We start from the raw sequence: 19,662 nt of genomic DNA on the forward strand, positions 1-19,662 counted from the left end.
CATAACTGTTATCGGTTGGTTAATAAAAAAATGTCTCCGTCTTCGTAGACCAACATGATCAATGCGATACAATGCGACAGCTTTATGGGTAGTCACTCTTATCTATATTGGTTTGAATATTCGGACTCAATTGACCCTAAACAGGAATCACTGCTTTTAAAAATCATAATCTTTAAAAGTTTACGAAACAAAGGCCCTACCCATGATTGCCGTTTAACTGCCATTATTTGTTTGTCAGTATCTAAGCTTTATCATTAAATTGAATAGGAACATTAGGTATTTTAAATTACGATCAAATCGTTCTATATACATTGACCGTCATTTAAATGAGCTACTATCTTTACCAATGTGGATCGATAATTCCGATTGGAAATATTTAATGTTACTTAAAAGTTGAAAAACCCAAACAGCACCATATTGATATACAATTTGCTTGACAAAAAAGTTCCCACTTTGGATCTAAATTTCAAAACGGATGTATAATGAGCAATGACATTGATTATAATCCCACCAATAAACAACAAAAACAAGTAAAAAGTTCACGAGGTAAGTATTTTATTTGTTTGCAATGTTTTCAAATGTAAAATGGTAAAAATATAAAATTTTAAGGAATATTCAAAGGGGGAAATTCCCTCTTTAATTGGCAACATCAAAACCTAAAATAAACGATTCGATAACAACTTTAAAATTCATGACTTGGAACATACAATTTATGAAGGAAAAACTTGAAGATTAAGCCTTGTTTTATAACTAGCTTAACCTCTAACTTGCATAACAGTCGCATCAAATTCTATTATATTGACAAAGATGCGTAAAATAAAACAAACAGACATAATTAGTAACACATTTTTTTTAAAGGCTGCTTTTGAATCTTACAGTAAGTTAAATAAATAAACCAATATGATAATAACAACACATTTGATTTTAATAGTACTTCTGTTTACTTCCGATACACACAATCGGTATATGTTCGCCTTTACTGGACATCATGAAAGTTTATTGAAATTTTGATGTCATGATAGGAAATATCTGATTTCCAAATAGCGATAAGATGTATTGAAACATTTTTGTTAAATTATTCTTCTCCAATCTACGTAAATACTGTTCTTATGTTAACCTTGTACCCTACACGTGCACTTATAGTGATACAGATGATAATACAATGTTGACTATACACCATATTTTCTGACGTTTTTAAATGAACAAAGCTGTCAGTCTAATGGAACTCAGCGCGTTTTTTTTTTTATACAAGTTATAGATTGGGCAAGCCATCAAATCAGGAGTAACCCGCAATTTTCTACATAAGAAATACATTTACCCCGTTAGGAATAATACAATTATACTTCTTTCGTTTGATGTGTTTGAGCTTTAATTTTGCCATTTGATAAAAAAAACTTTCCATATTGAGTTTTCATTATAATTCGATATATTTGTAGTTGTAAAAGGATAAGCTTAAAAGTCTGACTATAAATAAAGACAAATTAAATACCGATACTGTCACGCTGTAACTAATGTAAACTATATAAAATGTAATTCAGTTATCTTTACAATCGTTTCAAAGTTACATTGATGTCGTATAAACTATCAATGAATATATTTAACAAACCAAGCCTATTTGATATATTGTTTCTTCAACAATAAAATACAGATAAGGACAGATATGCGAATCACGGTACGCTTTTGTATTGAGATATGTTTTAAAAAAAGACTTTGAACTTTACGATGTTTGTGTAGGAAGGTTTAAATGTATACTTGAAGTATTTGCAGCGTTGGCGAGTTTTATTTCAAAATTTATCTTCTAAATGATATATACATATGACGCTTGAGAAAATGAAAGTTCATTGATATGGCTAAATTTCAAAAATACTTTTAAACCGTACATCATGGTGGGTTTTTATCAATTGAATCAATTTATTTCATAAACATATGATTTGTTATTATTAATCTGAGGGTTAATTTTACAATGTCTAAAGAGACTCATTCACAATTAAAAAAAACCAATTGCAAATAAAAAAACGACAGACATGATTAAAGACTGAAATAGCAAGCACATGTAAGCATTAATTCATATTTAAAAAAATGAGAGCATCTGCGATGGTTAGTTCTAGATTTCATTACATTTAATATATACCGAAGACAAAAAATGCAGCTTCATTGAAATTATAAGTTGAAAACAGTACCAAATATTGCACGAAAATAGTAAATTCGTTCAAGCTTTAAGACGGATGTTTCTTTAGAAAGTTATTTGCGCAATAGTATTTACCAATTCTGTCTAAATGCTTTACGCTTAGCAGTAACATATTGTTTCAAATCTGTCTCATATCACGGACGGTTTAAGATCGTTAATGAAACTGTTACAAACACATTACTAGTATAAACATATCTATGATTAAACCAAGGTCATGCTTCCATCTTATTATCATATGTAAACAATAGGGAACAATCTGTATTGTATTTACCTTGCACATAGTTTACAAATTGGAATGTATTGACTTAATTCAGAATACAAAATGTTTGACCTTGTAATACTTGACTATTATGTTGAAAGTAAACAAAAATGTACATAAAATGAATATAACCCTTTTAATGTATGTGTGTCCAACGAGAGTAAATCTATATGATCATAGGGGAAAACGTTTGAAGATCTAAATTATGGTTTGGACCTTTTAACTGCGAGAGTTCAAGGAGTTGAAAAAAAAACTATTATTTGTTTCTGTTTTAACGTTTCAAAAAAGATATAAGCGTGGTATTAAGGTGTGAAAGAATATTTAATGCTTATGGTCAAGTTGTATAATTCATTCAATTTTTGAATAGAAAAAATAATTGTAACAACATACTGTGGATTTATTTATTTTCGTGGGTACCACTTTTCGTTGATTGAGGAAAAATTACACTTTCGTGGATATTTAATTTCGTGGTTTTGCTAGAGTCAGCATACAAGTTTATGGAAAATTTGCGATTCGTTGAATATTTGAATTCGTGGTTAACACGAACCCACGAAATCCGAAGAATTGGTATCGAACGAAAAAAAATGAATCCACAGTATTACATGTAGTTATAAAGTTGGTCAAACTGGATAATTCATGAAATCCAGAATGTCCTAGAAAAGTATCGATATTTTGGCTAAAGACAGAAACCAAAGTTTGCAAGAATTTGTATGTTTAATGATCAAAACACACTATTTGACTCAAATGCCAAAGAAAAGCTGATACTAAAAAACCTTTCTTAAAACTATTCAATGTGATATTGCACTAAAATAATTAAAAAAAAAATGAAAAAGCCAAGTCAAATATGTAAATGAAAGAAGCGATATACTAAGGATTCCTATTTTTTTTTCCAAATCTACCCAACAGCATAAATAGTCTTTTTTTCTCTTCTGGATACCCCCTGGAGATAGATATTTTTATTGCTGAAATTGGCACTTTATACACTTTCTTTAAAAGGTGTTAAGAGATGCTTTTTATAATCTTAACAAATGTACTTTTACTATTTTTGTTGACAAACAAAATTCACTTTTTACACTTTACATTTTTATTTTGTTTATTTGGGCTATATCAATTCAAATAGGTTATCAGAACATATTTTGGGTGACTGGACACGTCCTGTTCGACTTTAAATTCATAAAACTAAACACATTTGTGTTAAACTAACATTCAAATATAAGTTAGCTCTCGTTAAAGACGAAAAAAATATACTGATATTGTAAGTTTGTATTCTTAATAACCGATAGTATACAAATGTTCTCAACAGGAACGAAAACTAATATGGTAAGTCTATAGAGACATATGAATCAGTTTCTGCTTATTGTAATTTTAGAAAGAAAAAAAAATTAACTTTCACGACTTTCTGACAAACTTAACAGATCGGTACCTGATGGTTAACAATTTATAAAGAATAACTGAGCGCAAAAATAAAAGAGATTAACCAGAGATGTAAACTTTAAGTTGTTTTTATCTATATAACCCATGTGTATTCATTTATTGATTAAAAGCTCGTCAGAACAAATGTAAAATAATTTGGAGAATAAGTTGTATTCTTTCAGAATTGATTAATACTATAATCTTTTCACATTTGTTTACATTTTCGTGAATTATCGATTTTTCATTGCATTAGTGCATTGGGGTTGATAAATTGTCTAGGTTAATTTCATTACATACGAAAAAGATGTCCCGAATACGACATTTTGAATAGCAGTACATTTCTTTAAGTTAGATATATTAGAGACGTTTCCTCGACAAGAATTTATGTATATGTGTGCTAAAGTCAAACGTAGCCATTAAAATCCATTATATAGCATTACGCTGTTGTAAAATTTAAACGATCATATGACTTTGATAAGGAAAATCCTGAATGTGCCAAGAAATATGTATTCAATTGTTTGTATAAGTCATACAGTTTCATAATTTTAAAAGGCTACTTCCCTTTTAAAGTCCTGACCATTTGTAGTAAATGTTCAATGTAATATATTATTCTATTATAGCCTGTGAATGGTCAGACTGTAATTAGTTGGAATTCGTTGGTTCATGTCCGCCATAGATGTTTTATCATTAATTAAAGAATTCCTCTTGTAGCTGATGTGTTTCCCTTAGTTTTGGTTTGTAACCCAGAATTGTTTAATCGATTGATGACTTTCGAACAGCGGTATACTACTGCTGCCTTTATATATGTTAGACAGTTAGTATTCCCTTTTAATTCTATTCTATTTTGTATGTCGGCTTTGTTTTACGGACAAAACGAAAGCGGTTTTCCTTTTTGCATAAAGCCGTGAAATGACATGTAATTGCTTATTTCGTCGCGCATTGTCGCGATTTGAACGTTGGTACATAGCTTTTTCATTCACAACTATATTTAATCCTCGTATTTTGATATTTATCATAAGTAGATTTTTATAATATTATGATATCAACCGGATCATAGTTGTGTCATTCAAGTCTCTGGTACATATCTATTTGATAAATCTACATATGATTGTCATCATTATATATAGTAAAAGCAAAACTACTCACTTCAGTGATAAATCGCATTACGCTTTAATCTCATACATCTGGTAGTAAGTAATATTTATTGCTTTGCAATTAATTTATTTTAGTTAGAAGGTATACTGTTTTGTTAAGTAGCAGGTAAAGACTGATTATAATGCAATAATAGCATTTTTATCGAGAAAAAATGTGTTATACGTATAGTTCGAATGGAAATTCATGCCTTAATATATATCTGGTATTAATTAGTAACGTGATTTCAGACAATACATCAATAATATCAATCTCGTTCAGAGAGATGATTTTTCTCAATGAAATCTTAGACTTTATCTTTTAAAAAGAAGGGTTGGTCATGCATTGATTTACTAATATATTCACCCACGCAACATGTGCATATTTTGAAATGTACACACGAAACATGCTTGATAAATTCATTTTTGTCCCGTGGAGATTGGGTATTTATATGAAACAGAAACAAATTATTAGATTTTGCTTGCATGAACAGTGAGTGTAATCAATGACCGGAAAAATGCATGATTTCACCACCGAAGTCAATATGTAAATAGATATAAATAAAAGTTTATACAAAAGTCCCAATGAAGACATGGAAGAGATAAAAAGAAAGACAGAAAGGGATAAAATTACGAAAAAGAACGAAATAAGTACACATGAATAAGAAAGATTTACATATTTCGCAACATATAAAACAAGGGTTCTTTGTTACGTACAAAAAGGGGCGCGAGTGGTTCAATTGAAATACGTACAACCGGTCGATAACGTTGAGACTAATTAGATTTAGTGAAGTAGGATATTACAGATTTGATCATTTCATCACGGTGTTGTGGATAGTACGCAATTATTTGTGTGTGTTTATAATAAGTGTAAGCAAATTCCGGTATTCACCTTGTTACTAAAAACAGATTCTTATTCGATATGTGGTTATTTATAGATGAATCTTGATTTCAAATGTTCTGATGGTTTTGGAAAAAATCTAAGTTTTTTTTTGTGAATACAGATTATGATCACAAGTGGATATAGTAGCACATTAGAGTAGACGTTTTGTCAGATAAATTTAGCTGATCATTCCAATGTGTTATTTACTATTTATTTAATTTGAAATAATGTATATTCTCTATCTTACAGTATCCTTGTTTTCTTAATGTTAAAATGAGTGTCTTACAGTTATTTTATTTATTAAAGTTTAAGATCATGTTCATTATAACAAAGAAGATGTGGTATGATCGCCAATCAGACAACTCTTCTCAAGTGACCAAATAACACAGAAATAGTCAACTATAGGTCACTTAACGGCCTTAAATAATGACAATATTTAACAAAGTTACCAGGATTATAATTTAGTACGCCAGACGCGCGTTTCGTCTACATAAGACTCATCAGTGACGCTCATATCAAAATTTTTTTTAAGCCAAACAAGTAGAAAGTTTAAGAGCATTGAGGATCCAAAATTCCAAAAAGTTATGCCAAATACGGCTAAGGTTATATATGCCTGGGATAAGAACATCCTTAGTGTTTCGAAAAATTCCAAGTTTTGTAAACATGAAATATATAAAAATTACCACATTATTGATATTCATGTCAACACCGAAGTGTTGACTACTAGGCTGGTGATACCCTCGGGGACGAAACGTCCTCCACCAGTGGCATCGACACAGTGGTGTAAATAGTTATTAAAGTTACCAGGGTTATAATTTAGTACGCCAGACACGCGTTTCGTCTACATAAGACTCATCAGTGACGATCATATCAAAATATTTATAAAGCAAAACAAGTAAAAAGTCAGTTCAAACTGCATAAAAAGCGATAAGGGACCCCCTAAATGCAAATTTAAAACTATTCAAACGATACAAATAGCAGTCTAAGTTATATACAAACAATTAAGCGAAAAACTAATATGTAACACAGCAACAAACGGCATCCACCGAATTAAAATGTACCGAGTACGTCTGATTTATTGACAAAACTTTTTGGGAACGTTTGGTCCTTAAAGCTTTTCAACTATGTACCTTTTTGTGGCCTTTTTTTTTAAAACTTCTTTGTATTAGAGCGTCACCGTTGGCTCCTCAGTTGGACATGTTGGTGACAAAACGTGCATCTGACGCAAATACAAAATTTTAATCTGAGTATCTTCATCTTATATGATGAGTGTATTTACGGTGTCTAAACCGTGAAGTAAATATATCTAGCATGTGTACCTTCAAGACAGAAGAAGGCTTTAAATGAGTTACAGTCTATGCATTTGCAATTATGCATTCAAAAATATCACTTGGCTGAAAAATAAAATTTCTGTTGAATATGATTGTGTAGAAATATAGTTTTTGGTAATGAAAATGCATAACGTTCAACTATCAACTGATTTGAAAGGTTACAAAACAAAATATAATTTGAGAAATAAAGGCAATAGTAGTATACCGCTGTGTAAGTCATAAATTGATTTAACGGAAACAAATCCTGGTCGCAAACCAAAACTGAGGGAAACAAATCAACTATAAGATGAAACAACAGAATCAATTGACAAACGCCAACATACATTAAGACGGACTATATGCTAACAACTTCCATAATCTTTACTTAGAACAATCTTGTTTTTTTTGGCTGGCCAAACCGTCCACTCATAAAGCACCCAAAGTATTATTTAAGCTGAAATAAAACATGATGTCATTATTTTAAGTTGCTTCATTACACAAGTAATGATATGCACTCTGAGATTCGATAACATATCAGATGATTAATAGTAAAACAACGTGAGATGAAACAATAGGTCATGGTTTCTATTAGTTTAACTAGTCAATACATAGCAGAACCTTTTAATGATTCGAACAGAACATGTGCTGTTGTATTTGTCTGATATTCCAATGGCTGGAGATTACAGTGATACTCACAGAGCTCACATTGACTTCAAGCAGAACTTAAACTTTTTTACATCATATTACCGATTTGTTTCTATAAATGATGTTTCAAATGTAAGATAAAAATATAAATATACGCTGAAACAGATTTAGATTGTTCGATTGATTTTTGTGTTCTTATCGGCTTATTCAAGCATGTTGAGAACAAGAAAATGAACAAATTAACAGATTAACAATAAATGTTAGGAGTTTTCAGTCGTGCAGATGGATAAGAGATTTCACATTCCATGCAGCTCCTTGCTTCTACCAGGGGTGATCTGAGCCGGATCACCCCTACAAGATCAGCCCAGAGTTTCCTTGTTCTGCATGCTTTTCATTTTTCTGTAACGTTTTGGTGGGAATGTTAAATTCACAATACAACTTAGAACTATGTATACGGAAAAGACTAACTTTCAAAATTTGTGTTGAAAAAAAACCAGTGTCTATGATGGGATTCGAACTCAATACATTTAGCATAAACTCAACAAACCTTTACACCAGGACGACTGGAAACATATTTTCAGTATGGTAACATATTGTACTTACATAAAGGAAACAAGATAGCTCGCACCACTGGCAAATCGCCCTACCTTTTCACCAACTCGCCCCACATTGTTAATTAGCGCCTCACCCTAGAAATATAAATGATGACTGTCTTTGATAAGTGGGCTAAATCGTCACGACTTAATTCATCGTGGATAAAAAAAAATAAAAGTTGGGGGCGTTGGCAGACCTTTATTCAATGGGATTCTAAACCTTTCATAAGTGGGGCGAGTTGGTAAACAAGAATGGGGTGATTGTTTTAGAATGTGGCGATTTGGTGTTGGACCGATTTACCAGTGGGACGAGTTGACATCGTTTCATATTTAAACATCGTGTTCGGGTTTTATAAATGGTAAATATTTTATAGTTATATATTCAGTATATTAGAACGGTTGTGTGGCATTCAAAACTACATTTTTTCAATCATTATGGTAAATGTTTTTTTATATCACTCAACACAGCTGTGATGCATAATAGTAAAAAAGTATCTTATTTGGATTCGAGGTGTCAGTGTGAGATCACCCAATGGCCTTCAGCCATCGGGGTGATCTTACACTGACAAACCGCGTCTTCATGTGATAACTACTGTAAACCAACTTATTTTCGCGGATACTTTATTTCGCGTTTATACCCAGATAGTCAGTTTTGCGTAGATTTAACTTCTCGATTTTTTTATTTACTTAATGTAGTTTAATAGGGAAAGATCCAAGTTATTCCTTTTCGAGACGATTTAATTTTGCGTTATTTTTCTACTCGCGAAAGTCGCGAAAATAAATCGCTCGCGAAATTTAGTTTGTTTACAGTATAACTGAACAAGCGCTGTACAAGTTTTTTACTTGCAATCGTTTCCGTAGATTTTAAATACGTTCCGAATTGACATTGTCTGTTGTTTTTCTATTAAATTACATACTAGTGCATGTAGCTTTTAAGAGCTGATACTTAAACATACTATAATCGATAAATAGTTTATCAAACATAACAACAAAAAACTCATCTGACCTGAGCAGATGACATCAAAAAGTACGCAAACATAATTGTAAGATCTTGTGAATATCTGGGGTCTTACAATATGATTATACAATAATAATGTATAAAACATTTTCCTGTTTACACAGCATTGTAAAGCGGAAAAATAACACGAGTCATGATTGCATAAACATCACGAGGCTTATATCTCATTGATGAACTTGAATACCTAAAATGTGTCGGAAATGATACTTGATTTTTTTTATCTTTTTTTTTGTATTAAAGGAGTAGGTTCAGTAAAAGCTCTTTTTGGCCCCAAAATATAGCAGTTTTACAAAATTGTAAAAATGTAAACTATTAGTCATTTATTGGATAGTATAATGGTTCTGCTACATAAATATGGACTGTTTTTGACAATACAATGCACATATATCGATTACTAGCACAATTAAGTCATGCTAAATTACTGAAATCTTCACAATTCCAGCATTTTTGTTAAATTTTAGACGGTTTCCTTGTAAAACGAAAGTGGCCGCATTCGTGTTCATCCAAAATATTGAAATGGAAGTTGTATTTGATGATAATACATAACATATATAAAGATTGAGGATGAACACGGATGCGGCCACTTTCGTTTCTGACAAAAAACATCTGAAAAGTGACATTTTTTCGCATAATTGGTAGATTTTTCATATTTGAGCCTGACTCGGTTCATTTTTAATGAGTAAATAAGTTAAAATCTTTCACATAAATTAATTGAATCATTTGAAGTAGACACTTAAGTGTTTAAAAAGTGGTCAAAATCTTTCATCAGATGAAATTGAAATTTGAGGCAAAAATCGGTCCTTTCCGGACCTACTCCTTTGTTTATCTCATATCGTGTTTCATGCATGATATATACATATCTAATGATGTACATTCCAGGTTCGGGAAAAATGTTTTTTTATTTCATTTGCAACCTTGATGTTAAAAATTATGGTTACAACGTTAAAACATTGAACTATGTATATATCTGTCATCTTCCTGAGTGATGACATTTTATTCTCTATAGAAAATTGAATACAGAGTAAGAAGTTTAATTTTGTAAAAATGTATCCGGCTTTAAAGATTATTCAAACTTATATACACATTATTGACTTTTTTGTAGATGTTTAAAAAGCATTATAATGTTAATGACTTGGTTGTTAACTTTCAACGGCGAAATAGATTTTGGTAAAAATGTTTATACCTTTAAAATAATACTTTAGATTTAACCAATCACATAGTGCTTTGTCTAAAAGGTAAAGTTTAAAAAAAAATTGTTTAAAATAAAGGCAAGCACAATATTGTCGTAAACTCATTACGATTTATTAGCCGTGCCATTCATTTTAAAATTTTGCAAACAGAATGTGCTTTTCGTATGTGTACAAAACAAGTAAAAATAAAGGAAACATAGATATCAGGGTTAAATGTTTGTACTCATCAGTGACGCTCGAAACAAATATATGAAAACGTCCATAAAAAGTACCAGGTTGAAGAGTTTTGCCCATCTAAAAGTCCGAAAGGTTTTGTAAAATATGGTACTGGTGATCTTTTTTTAAGGTTACAAATCTTTAGTTAAGTACTCCGAAAAATTCAAGGTTTTGTTGAATGAATGTTTAAAAATATAATGTGTTATTTTATATGAGAATTTAGTTTAACAAATCCTTTTCGTTAAATATTTGTATTGATTAATGACAGCTTTATATACACTGAAAACACTTTATTCATTTATAATGTCTCCACTATTACATAATATCATAAATGGCCAAGGGACGTTATTATTTGGTACATGTTGAGATAACGCGCTAAAAAAATAAAACGCAGCATGCAACTTAATTTCATTTGTTTTACAAAATAAACATGCATATGAGGGTATAGATATAGGGGTTTGTGCATTAATTCAGATTTAGATTAGACAAAGAAAAGAAAGCAAACGAAAAAAATGAAATCCCTTGTTAATGATTATGTATTAACTATATCACATGAAATCATGTGTATGAAGTATGTATGTAATGTATATATGTCTAAGTATTACGTACTTGTATTGTGAAATAAATCATTTTCAAAGCCTTTCATTTCATTCAATTGTTGATTTCAATTACATATTCCAGTTGAAAGAATTGTTTGACACATGCTTCTTGGTGTGATTGAAAAAGAACATGTGAACATCGTTATTAACCTGAGGGATTTATATTTTTCAGTCTAAAAGGAGTCCTACAGAAGTTTGGTGAGTAAATACTATTGCCCTATAAGTACCTGATGACAAGTGAATCTTTTTAACAAAATATGGCATACATTGTTCATGTAAATAGCACAAAAGACGTCCTATAGGAGCAATGATATACGATGTGATCATTACAATGTTTATGTCAATAACGTCATAAAGCGGTTTATAAATATATTTTATAAAATAATTAATCACGATCACATAAAGTTGCATTGGTCGTGTTTCAACGGTGGTCTAGTTCCTCGGTAGGCGTTGGTGGTAGTGTTACTGCTACTTTTTGTTGTGTATTTTAAAGCCACGTTTCAGCACCGCTTTTGGATTAGTTTGTATTGGTGTGGGAGGCCTGAGTGCTAAGGGAAAACCACGGACCTTCGATAGGAAAACGGAAAATTAATCCAAGTCAATCAAGACTCGAGTCGAGTGCACCCGCGGGGTTCAAGCTCCTAACCTCCGTGTTTACTAGCTAGTGATAACAGTAGTACCTACAAAGATAACTAGGCCATCGAACCCTCCTATTACTGCTAAAAGAAGGAAGTTTACGTCTGTGAAATGTAAACATTTTGTTTGACAGACACTCTAGTTTGAAATCGTCCATCTGTGTTAATATTGGGTCAAAAATTTCATATTAAACAAACCTTCTATTTTGTACATCTGTTTATTCTCAAAGAGATACTGGAACTATCTCAAATTGGGGATAAAGAAAATGAAATTGCCTGAAAAGTTAGATAGGAAAATATTTTAATGTCAAATACGATTTTTTCGCAAGATGTTATTATTTTTCATTATTGTAAGATACCGATTTTTAAAGTTCGTTCTTATGTTGTACTGTTATACCACTGTCCCAGGTTAGGGGGATGGTTGGGATCCCGCTAACATGTTTAACCCCGCCACATTATTTATGTATGTGCCTGTCCCAAGTCAGGAGCCTGTAATTAAGTGGTTGTAGTTGGTTTATGTGTTACATACTTGTTTTTTGTTCATTTTTCTTTTACATAAATAAGGTAGTTAGTTTTCTCGTTTGAATTGTTTAACATTGTCTTATCGGGGCCTTTTATAGCTGAATATGCGGTATGGACTTTGCTCATTGTTGAAGGCCGTATGGTGACTTATAGTTGTTAATGTCTGTGTCATTTTAGTCTTTTGTGGATAGTTGTCTCATTGGCAAAAATACCACATCTTCTATTCATACGATATGTTGTAATGCGTGCCTCCGCGAACCTGGTATTACAGAAATTAAGTCTAACTTCATGATGATAATGTTTGGCATGGCTTGCGAGAAAAGGGTGAGCCTTTTTCATTACAAGATGTACTTTTTTTACTATTCTCTGATTTTACTTGTACATATACATGTATATAAACTAACGAAATCCCTTTTTATTTGAAATGATACAGTGATTGTGACAACTTGACTTGGTTTACTACTTTTATTTGTATGTTCTGTCGGAAGAAATATATTATTTTTATCTTTTAAAACGGTTATCGAGGCAGTCATAAGGGAGCTATTTTCATTCAAATATGTACTCCCTAGATCAACATACTCGTATAGATTCTATGTCGAACAATCATAAAATTGAGAATGGAAATGGGGAATGTGTCAAAGCGACAACAACCCGACCATAGAACAGGCAACAGCAGTATGTCACCAATACTTCTTCAATATCGCACACATAATTTCGAATAACGTCTTCTTAACCCTAACATTTTGAGAGAAAGATAACGATTTGGCACAACTTTTTGGAATTTTGGATCCTCCATGCTTTTCAACTTTGTACTTCTTTGGCTTTATAAATATTTTGATTTGAGCGTCACTGATGAGTCTTATGTAGACGAAACGCGCGTCTGGCGTACTAAATTATAATCCTGGTACCTTTGATAACTATTTACAAATTAAGAGTATTACCTATGAATTACAAATATGACTGTGTATGTACTTTTGTTTTTCTAATACGTGTATTGTATTTCGTTAGAGACATATACACCTTAAAGATAAAAGTCTTTTTGTTAAAAAGTGTTTAAGATTTTAAACTTTACTTGTTAAAAGGCTTTCTGGTGTATAAAAAGTAAAGAATTAAAGGTCACAGTACCGTATGAAACACGGAGCCTTAGCAATTCTTAGTGCAAAATAGTTCAAACAGGACAGCCAATGGTATAATCTTCATAAAAAAAAAGAATGAAACACACTCATAACCACTGAACAACACATTCCTGGGTCAGGATAGCTGCAAACACATGCAGCCGGTTGAAAAGTGTTAATAGGCGCAATCTTAACCCGAAACAGCAGTGAAATAATACCTAAAGTGAGTCACAATTAATAGTTACCTTCGTTTTTATTTCATTTAACACAAATATCAAAACACTGTTACGTATGAAGAATGTTTATACAATGATTAAATATCAATGGGATATATTTGCTTCATTGTATTTAACAGATCAGGTTTTAAAAAAAAATGATTATTCAGCAAACAAAACATTATGTTAGATCTGCGTAATTCCGATAAGATTGTAAATTACATAATAGAATTTGGCTTATATTGTTAGTTACAATTGATTTTATATTCTTTATTAGTTTTTAGTACTGATTAGATGTGTTGCTTTTATAAATTTGAACTTTTGTTAGGTACACATACATGTAGAGTTATAAATCTGTGTTATTTTGGTTTAAAGAGTATACATGCACATACAACGTGTTTTTTATTCAATAAAATCAATACACTTATCGTTAACGTTGTCGAAATCAATACACTGCATACCATATGTATTGAAGTGCACATGTATGTGTGCACCAGACAGTTACATATATTGTAAATTGGACACTTTATCATTTGTGGTGGATAATCTTTTGTGTTGATATACATTTGTTAACCCTTTAAAAAAATTCTACTGCTATTTTCAATAGTTTTGTACATGTTAAATAAGGTATTTGAGGGGTAATATTGAATACAGCAAAGATTTCACTTTTTTTTTTATAGTAGGCAAAAATGCAAACAAACGCTAAGGTGAAATTCTGTTTACCTTTTTCATTGTTCTTTCGTATTTTTTGTGATTTTTATTGAGTTTTTTTTTTAAACTATGTCTGTTTGCTTTTACTGTTTTTGCTTAGGTTGATACTAATTTCACTTAAAATTAAGCCTTTTATAACCTTATGATTTCAGAACATTAATGTTTTATGATTGGAAAAGTTTAGGAATGAGGAGAATTATCTGTTCCATATCCGTTCTTTTAGATTTCGTTCATTTGCGGATATAAGAGAAAGTTAAAGCGTCAACAATTGTGTTTGCACACCAATACTTCTAAAAAATATATGGTAATCCTTGTAGTTTTTAATTTGGTACATAACACTACAGGAAGATTACTCAGTAAAAATGACGTTCTGATGTTCAGGAATTACTAGACTTCTCAATGAACAAAGTAAGTCTTCGTCAAGCTGCTATACATTAAATGAATCTTTTTTCGATTAAATGTTTGGTTCATTTTTTTGAAATTTTCTTGTTTATGTCAAAGGGTATCTTATCGGGGACTGTTATAGCTGACTATGCAGTATGGGCTTTGCTCATTGTTGAAGGCCGTACAGTGACCTATAGTTGTTAATGTTTGTGTCATTTTGGTCTTTTGTGCATAGTTGTCCCATTGGCAATTATACCACATCTTCTTTTTTATATTATGGTCAAATAATTTGTAAATATTTTATGAAAATTAAACAACCAAGCAGATACATTAAGGTCTACCTCTTATCTTGATTAACATCAGCACATTGCCAATGAAGGTCGGTTCAAAACAACACTTTACAAAAAAGGAATGAGTAAGACTTCCAAAATGTGAAATTCCCATTTCATGTATGAACAGTCTAGAAAAGTATGCAAACGGAGTTTTTATCTCCTTGTCCATACGAGATAACAGTGCTTGTATATCCTGTCATGATGTCCTTGATAGGTGGTTCCTGCACACAAAACCATTTCATCATGTGTTCTAGATGGTGAAGTTTTACCTTATACGTGTTAGGCATGCTATCACGAGTTGGTTTAAAGCTATGGAATATCCGTTTCACAAATTCATACATTGTAGCTTATGCCAGTTTTTTCTCGATAATATGACTTTGAATTTCCCTCTGGGATCTTGCGCCCGTCTTTAGAAATAAATTCTAGTATAAATTTCTAGTTACAAACCGCAATAATCAATACTCTATTAAAATTGCCACCATGATAAAGAATTAATTTCGTTTACTCTATTGAAAAAAAAAAGGAATCATTATTTGATTTTGTATTGAATCAACTTTTACAATGCATGTATCAATAATTTGATTGTGGATGTAACGCGTGTTCTGATTTACTGAAATTGTTTTGTTTATGGGCTCTAATTCTTCATGTGACCGTGACGTCATCAACGCTTTTTTCATTATTAACTCCTGTTTAAAAAGGTATAAGAATTGAATTATAAAGAATGACTGTTATATTTTTTTCTGATTATTCGAAATGACATGACACATGTGGTGCATACTTTAAAATAACATGCTACGCGGGTTAATGAGTGTGCCAGACATTTCTGATGTTATTTCTTCATAGACAGAAACATTTATAGTAATTTCTTAAATGTTAAGAATTGCAGTTGATCTATAACAAGTGTAAACATTTTCGAAGCATCTACCAATAAAAGTAAAATAACTGCTTAAAATCAATCTCTTATCTTACAATTAATGGTGATATCAGAAAATTTCAGAAGTGTACCTTTGTTGATTTTCCAAGATATAGACAAGCAATTGAAGTTACCAAGAAAATCAAAATGAGTAATGGTTTGCGTTAATAAAAAACGATCTCTTGTATCTATTTCTTTCAAGTTAACTTGTCAAAATACTCTTAAATCTTATTGACAGTTGGTTTTTCTTTATTATAAATATTTTTCTTGAAAATTAGTTTAATCTGTTTAATCATTTCATTATTTGTTTGATTGATTATTTTCCCTCTTGTAAAATTCCTAACATCAAATTATTGATTTTACATATAGATTCAAAAACCGACCTCGACTGTAAAACGTTCACAGATGATATCAATTAAAAGCTGACTGAATTTTCAATGTGTCGAGGCCACTTTATTGTTTTATATATTTTTCATCTTCCTGAATTTGATATGAATGTCATTAATTAATTCAATATCAAAGTCACTGCGCGAGGGCAACCATACTTACCAGTCGCTTATGTTGTTGTTGTTCGCTACTAATGCAAATAAAATCGATCCGTCTATAACGCTGTAGTTGTCTACAAATGTCTACCACATTATCGTGCTCGACGAAGTTCTAATTCTCATGAACCTTTATCGTCTCGAAATTGAATTTTACAAGAGCAGATTGACAATCCCACGGGAAAAGATATCGTTTATTGTAATAAAGAGATACACCTTCGTGCGATTTCTTGTAATCTCGATAATCTGGTGCATCTTTTTTTTAAATAAATTTCCATTTATTATTAGATCATTTGTGAAACATGACAATAATTGTATTTCTTAAATGCATTTTGTCCGGTTTATTCCTGTTTCCAAATTTAAAATCTGCTGCAAATACTATTACAACCTCATTGGAACTTCTAGCATAGTTTCAATTATTTAAAGTATTGTTTACCTTCCATTCCATTTTCAATTTTCTTTCTATCTCTTTATATTTGTACCTACCCACATATTCAATTCGCTTTTTTTATACAAATAAAAGATGGTATTGTTTGTTATAGTGGCATATCGTTTGCCATCACATATATGTATAACTATTATAAATACACTTATAGTACAGTAGTTCCATAGTACCATAGTAAATATGGTGTATATATAAACTCCTATAACACCATCAGCAATGTTGAAATAGACCGATATTAGAATTTTTTTGTATAATAAAAGACGTTTGCAAAAAGTTTGTATACGGCTAGACTTTTAAATCCATTATTTTTCTTCATTGATAATTTCTATAGATTGTGATTTGACACGAAATTCAGTGGTTCAACTAGCCATTATGAATTGATAATTGATTTTCAACAGATTACTTTACAATAAAAAAGACTTATAAATGATTAATATTTTACAGATTTAGATCCTCATTTATAATCAAATTGGATAAAGAAAAGTTTTAATTGAAGACAGTACTGTGACCTATTATGGTTTACTTTAATTTTACAGATTGTGACCTAGATTGGTAGTTGTCTTATTGGCACTCACACAACATATTATATGTATATTTATCTTCAATATGATAATTGTGGTTGTATTTAACTTTTGATATTTCCTGCTTGCGGCCCAAGGACCGTCTTTTCGACAGACATTAATCAAGTAAACTGATATACAATTAACATATCACAGAAAAAGAGAGGAACGAATCCCATTTTATGTGACCAAATATTTTTGGTCCAAATTAAAAATATCATCATGTGGAAGTAACGATAATGTTGTTGCTAAACAATAAGCGATGCATTATACGATTTGAGGAGAGAAACGATATATACATGAAAAACAGCCTATGGAAAGATACTGTTCAAATTCGAAAATGTTATGATAAAAGGGTTAGTTTCAAATGAAAAAAAGCTGTTTGGTACATTTACCAAAAATACTTTCTTATTGTGAGGAATAAAACATTATGCGGCTGGTAGTCATGGTGATATATATTCTATCATATCAAATTTTTGTTGTCAGCTTTTTTTTTTCGACAACTTTCTCACTTGTACATGACAGGTAGTGGAAATGAAAATTCGATTTCGATTATACACGGGGACATACATTCAAAATCAGACTACAAAACAATCAATAACTGACCATGTTATGTTGATGCGACAACTATCCTACTTAGACCAAAGTTCATAGATTTAAACAATTAAAAGGTCGCCTTATGGCCTTCAACAGTAAAACATAGTAAGCCTTATAAGGTTCCGACCCACCAATATATTGAGGTCAATGACATCTAACAAAGAAACATGTTTTTTCCAGACTGAGTTATGATGTAGAACACATCAAATTGATATAGGTCAGACACGTCATAAACAGTATATAACATGCATGTTTTTCATTTCCACATGATCGATTTTAGATGTCGAGGGACCATCAAATAAGAAAAAAAACATAACAAAGTCACGAAATATATCTTATAATCCCAAACCTAGCGATACTTTATTCATTTTCGGAGTATAACAATCTCTTATTGAATGCATGATACTGTTACGTCGGTTACGGCTCTTCTCAACAGAATTTAAATCTAACATTGTTTCATCAGAGGCAAGCACACATTTCCCCTGAATTATTGTGATGCAATAGTAATATCTAAGGTGTCTTCATATGTTCTCATTTACTTTTTCGTATTTTTTACTAGACCTCTGTTGAACGATCCCTGCACCTTTGAAAAACATAATCCACATAGAGCCAGATATTGAAATTTATTCAAGTTAGACATGAGTGCCACATACCGAGCAGGCATGCTTACACTTCCAGAGCAAATGAGATAATCCACCATTCTCGGTGGTGTTTGTGTTGCTCAGCCTTTAGTGTTCTATGTAGTATTTTCTGTACTTTTGATTGTCTGTAGATCTTTTCCATTTTTAACCATGGCGTTGTTAGTTATATTATCGACTTGTGAGTTTAAATGTGTCCCTGGGATCCATCACCTTTTGTTTAAGGTGACAGTGGTGTCCAAATTTTCGTATTTCGTAAATTGATGAATTACAGATAAATCTAGCCAATAAACACAATTAGAGAGAACAAAGGGAATTCAAGCAATAAAAAAGCATGGGTATATGCACGGTACACCGGAATGTGTATATTGTCGTAAATGAATTACCTTTGAAAATTAAATTTCAATTCACAACAAAAGTTTATAAAAATGAACCTGTTTTGTTTTAATATTGCTAATGTTTTTTTAAACGGCTTTCCATTTTTTTTTATTTCAAAGAACAAAATAATTAAAATTATTAAAACTGTTTGTCCTTGATAAGTGTTGTTTGTTATCTTTTTGAAAAGTTTCAAACACTAAGTATAAATTGCGGTTTGTAAAGTATTTGACT

General features: G+C 31.1%; 1 protein-coding gene across 4 annotated transcripts in view; it reads left to right on the top strand.

The window, feature by feature from the left end:
* Positions 1-285: 285 nt before the first annotated feature.
* LOC134690726 (sodium- and chloride-dependent taurine transporter-like) overlaps positions 286-19,662 on the top strand; it is a 41,568-nt gene continuing 22,191 nt past the window's right edge. Inside the window, exons 1-2 of one of the 4 annotated variants that reach the window (XM_063550760.1) lie at positions 286-546; positions 11,617-11,642. Coding sequence is in view for 1 of the 4 variants with exons in the window: in XM_063550758.1 (XP_063406828.1) it covers positions 15,042-15,050 (9 nt within the window). In the remaining 3 variants the exon portion in view is untranslated. Of the gene's footprint in view, positions 547-11,495; positions 11,643-13,820; positions 13,940-14,835; positions 15,051-19,662 lie in introns of those variants that run through there. The other 3 variants (XM_063550759.1, XM_063550761.1, XM_063550758.1) reach the window with 3 other exon arrangements.

The sequence above is a fragment of the Mytilus trossulus genome, chromosome 11 (genome assembly GCF_036588685.1).
Source record: "Mytilus trossulus isolate FHL-02 chromosome 11, PNRI_Mtr1.1.1.hap1, whole genome shotgun sequence".
Classification (NCBI taxonomy): Eukaryota; Metazoa; Mollusca; class Bivalvia; order Mytilida; family Mytilidae; genus Mytilus; species Mytilus trossulus.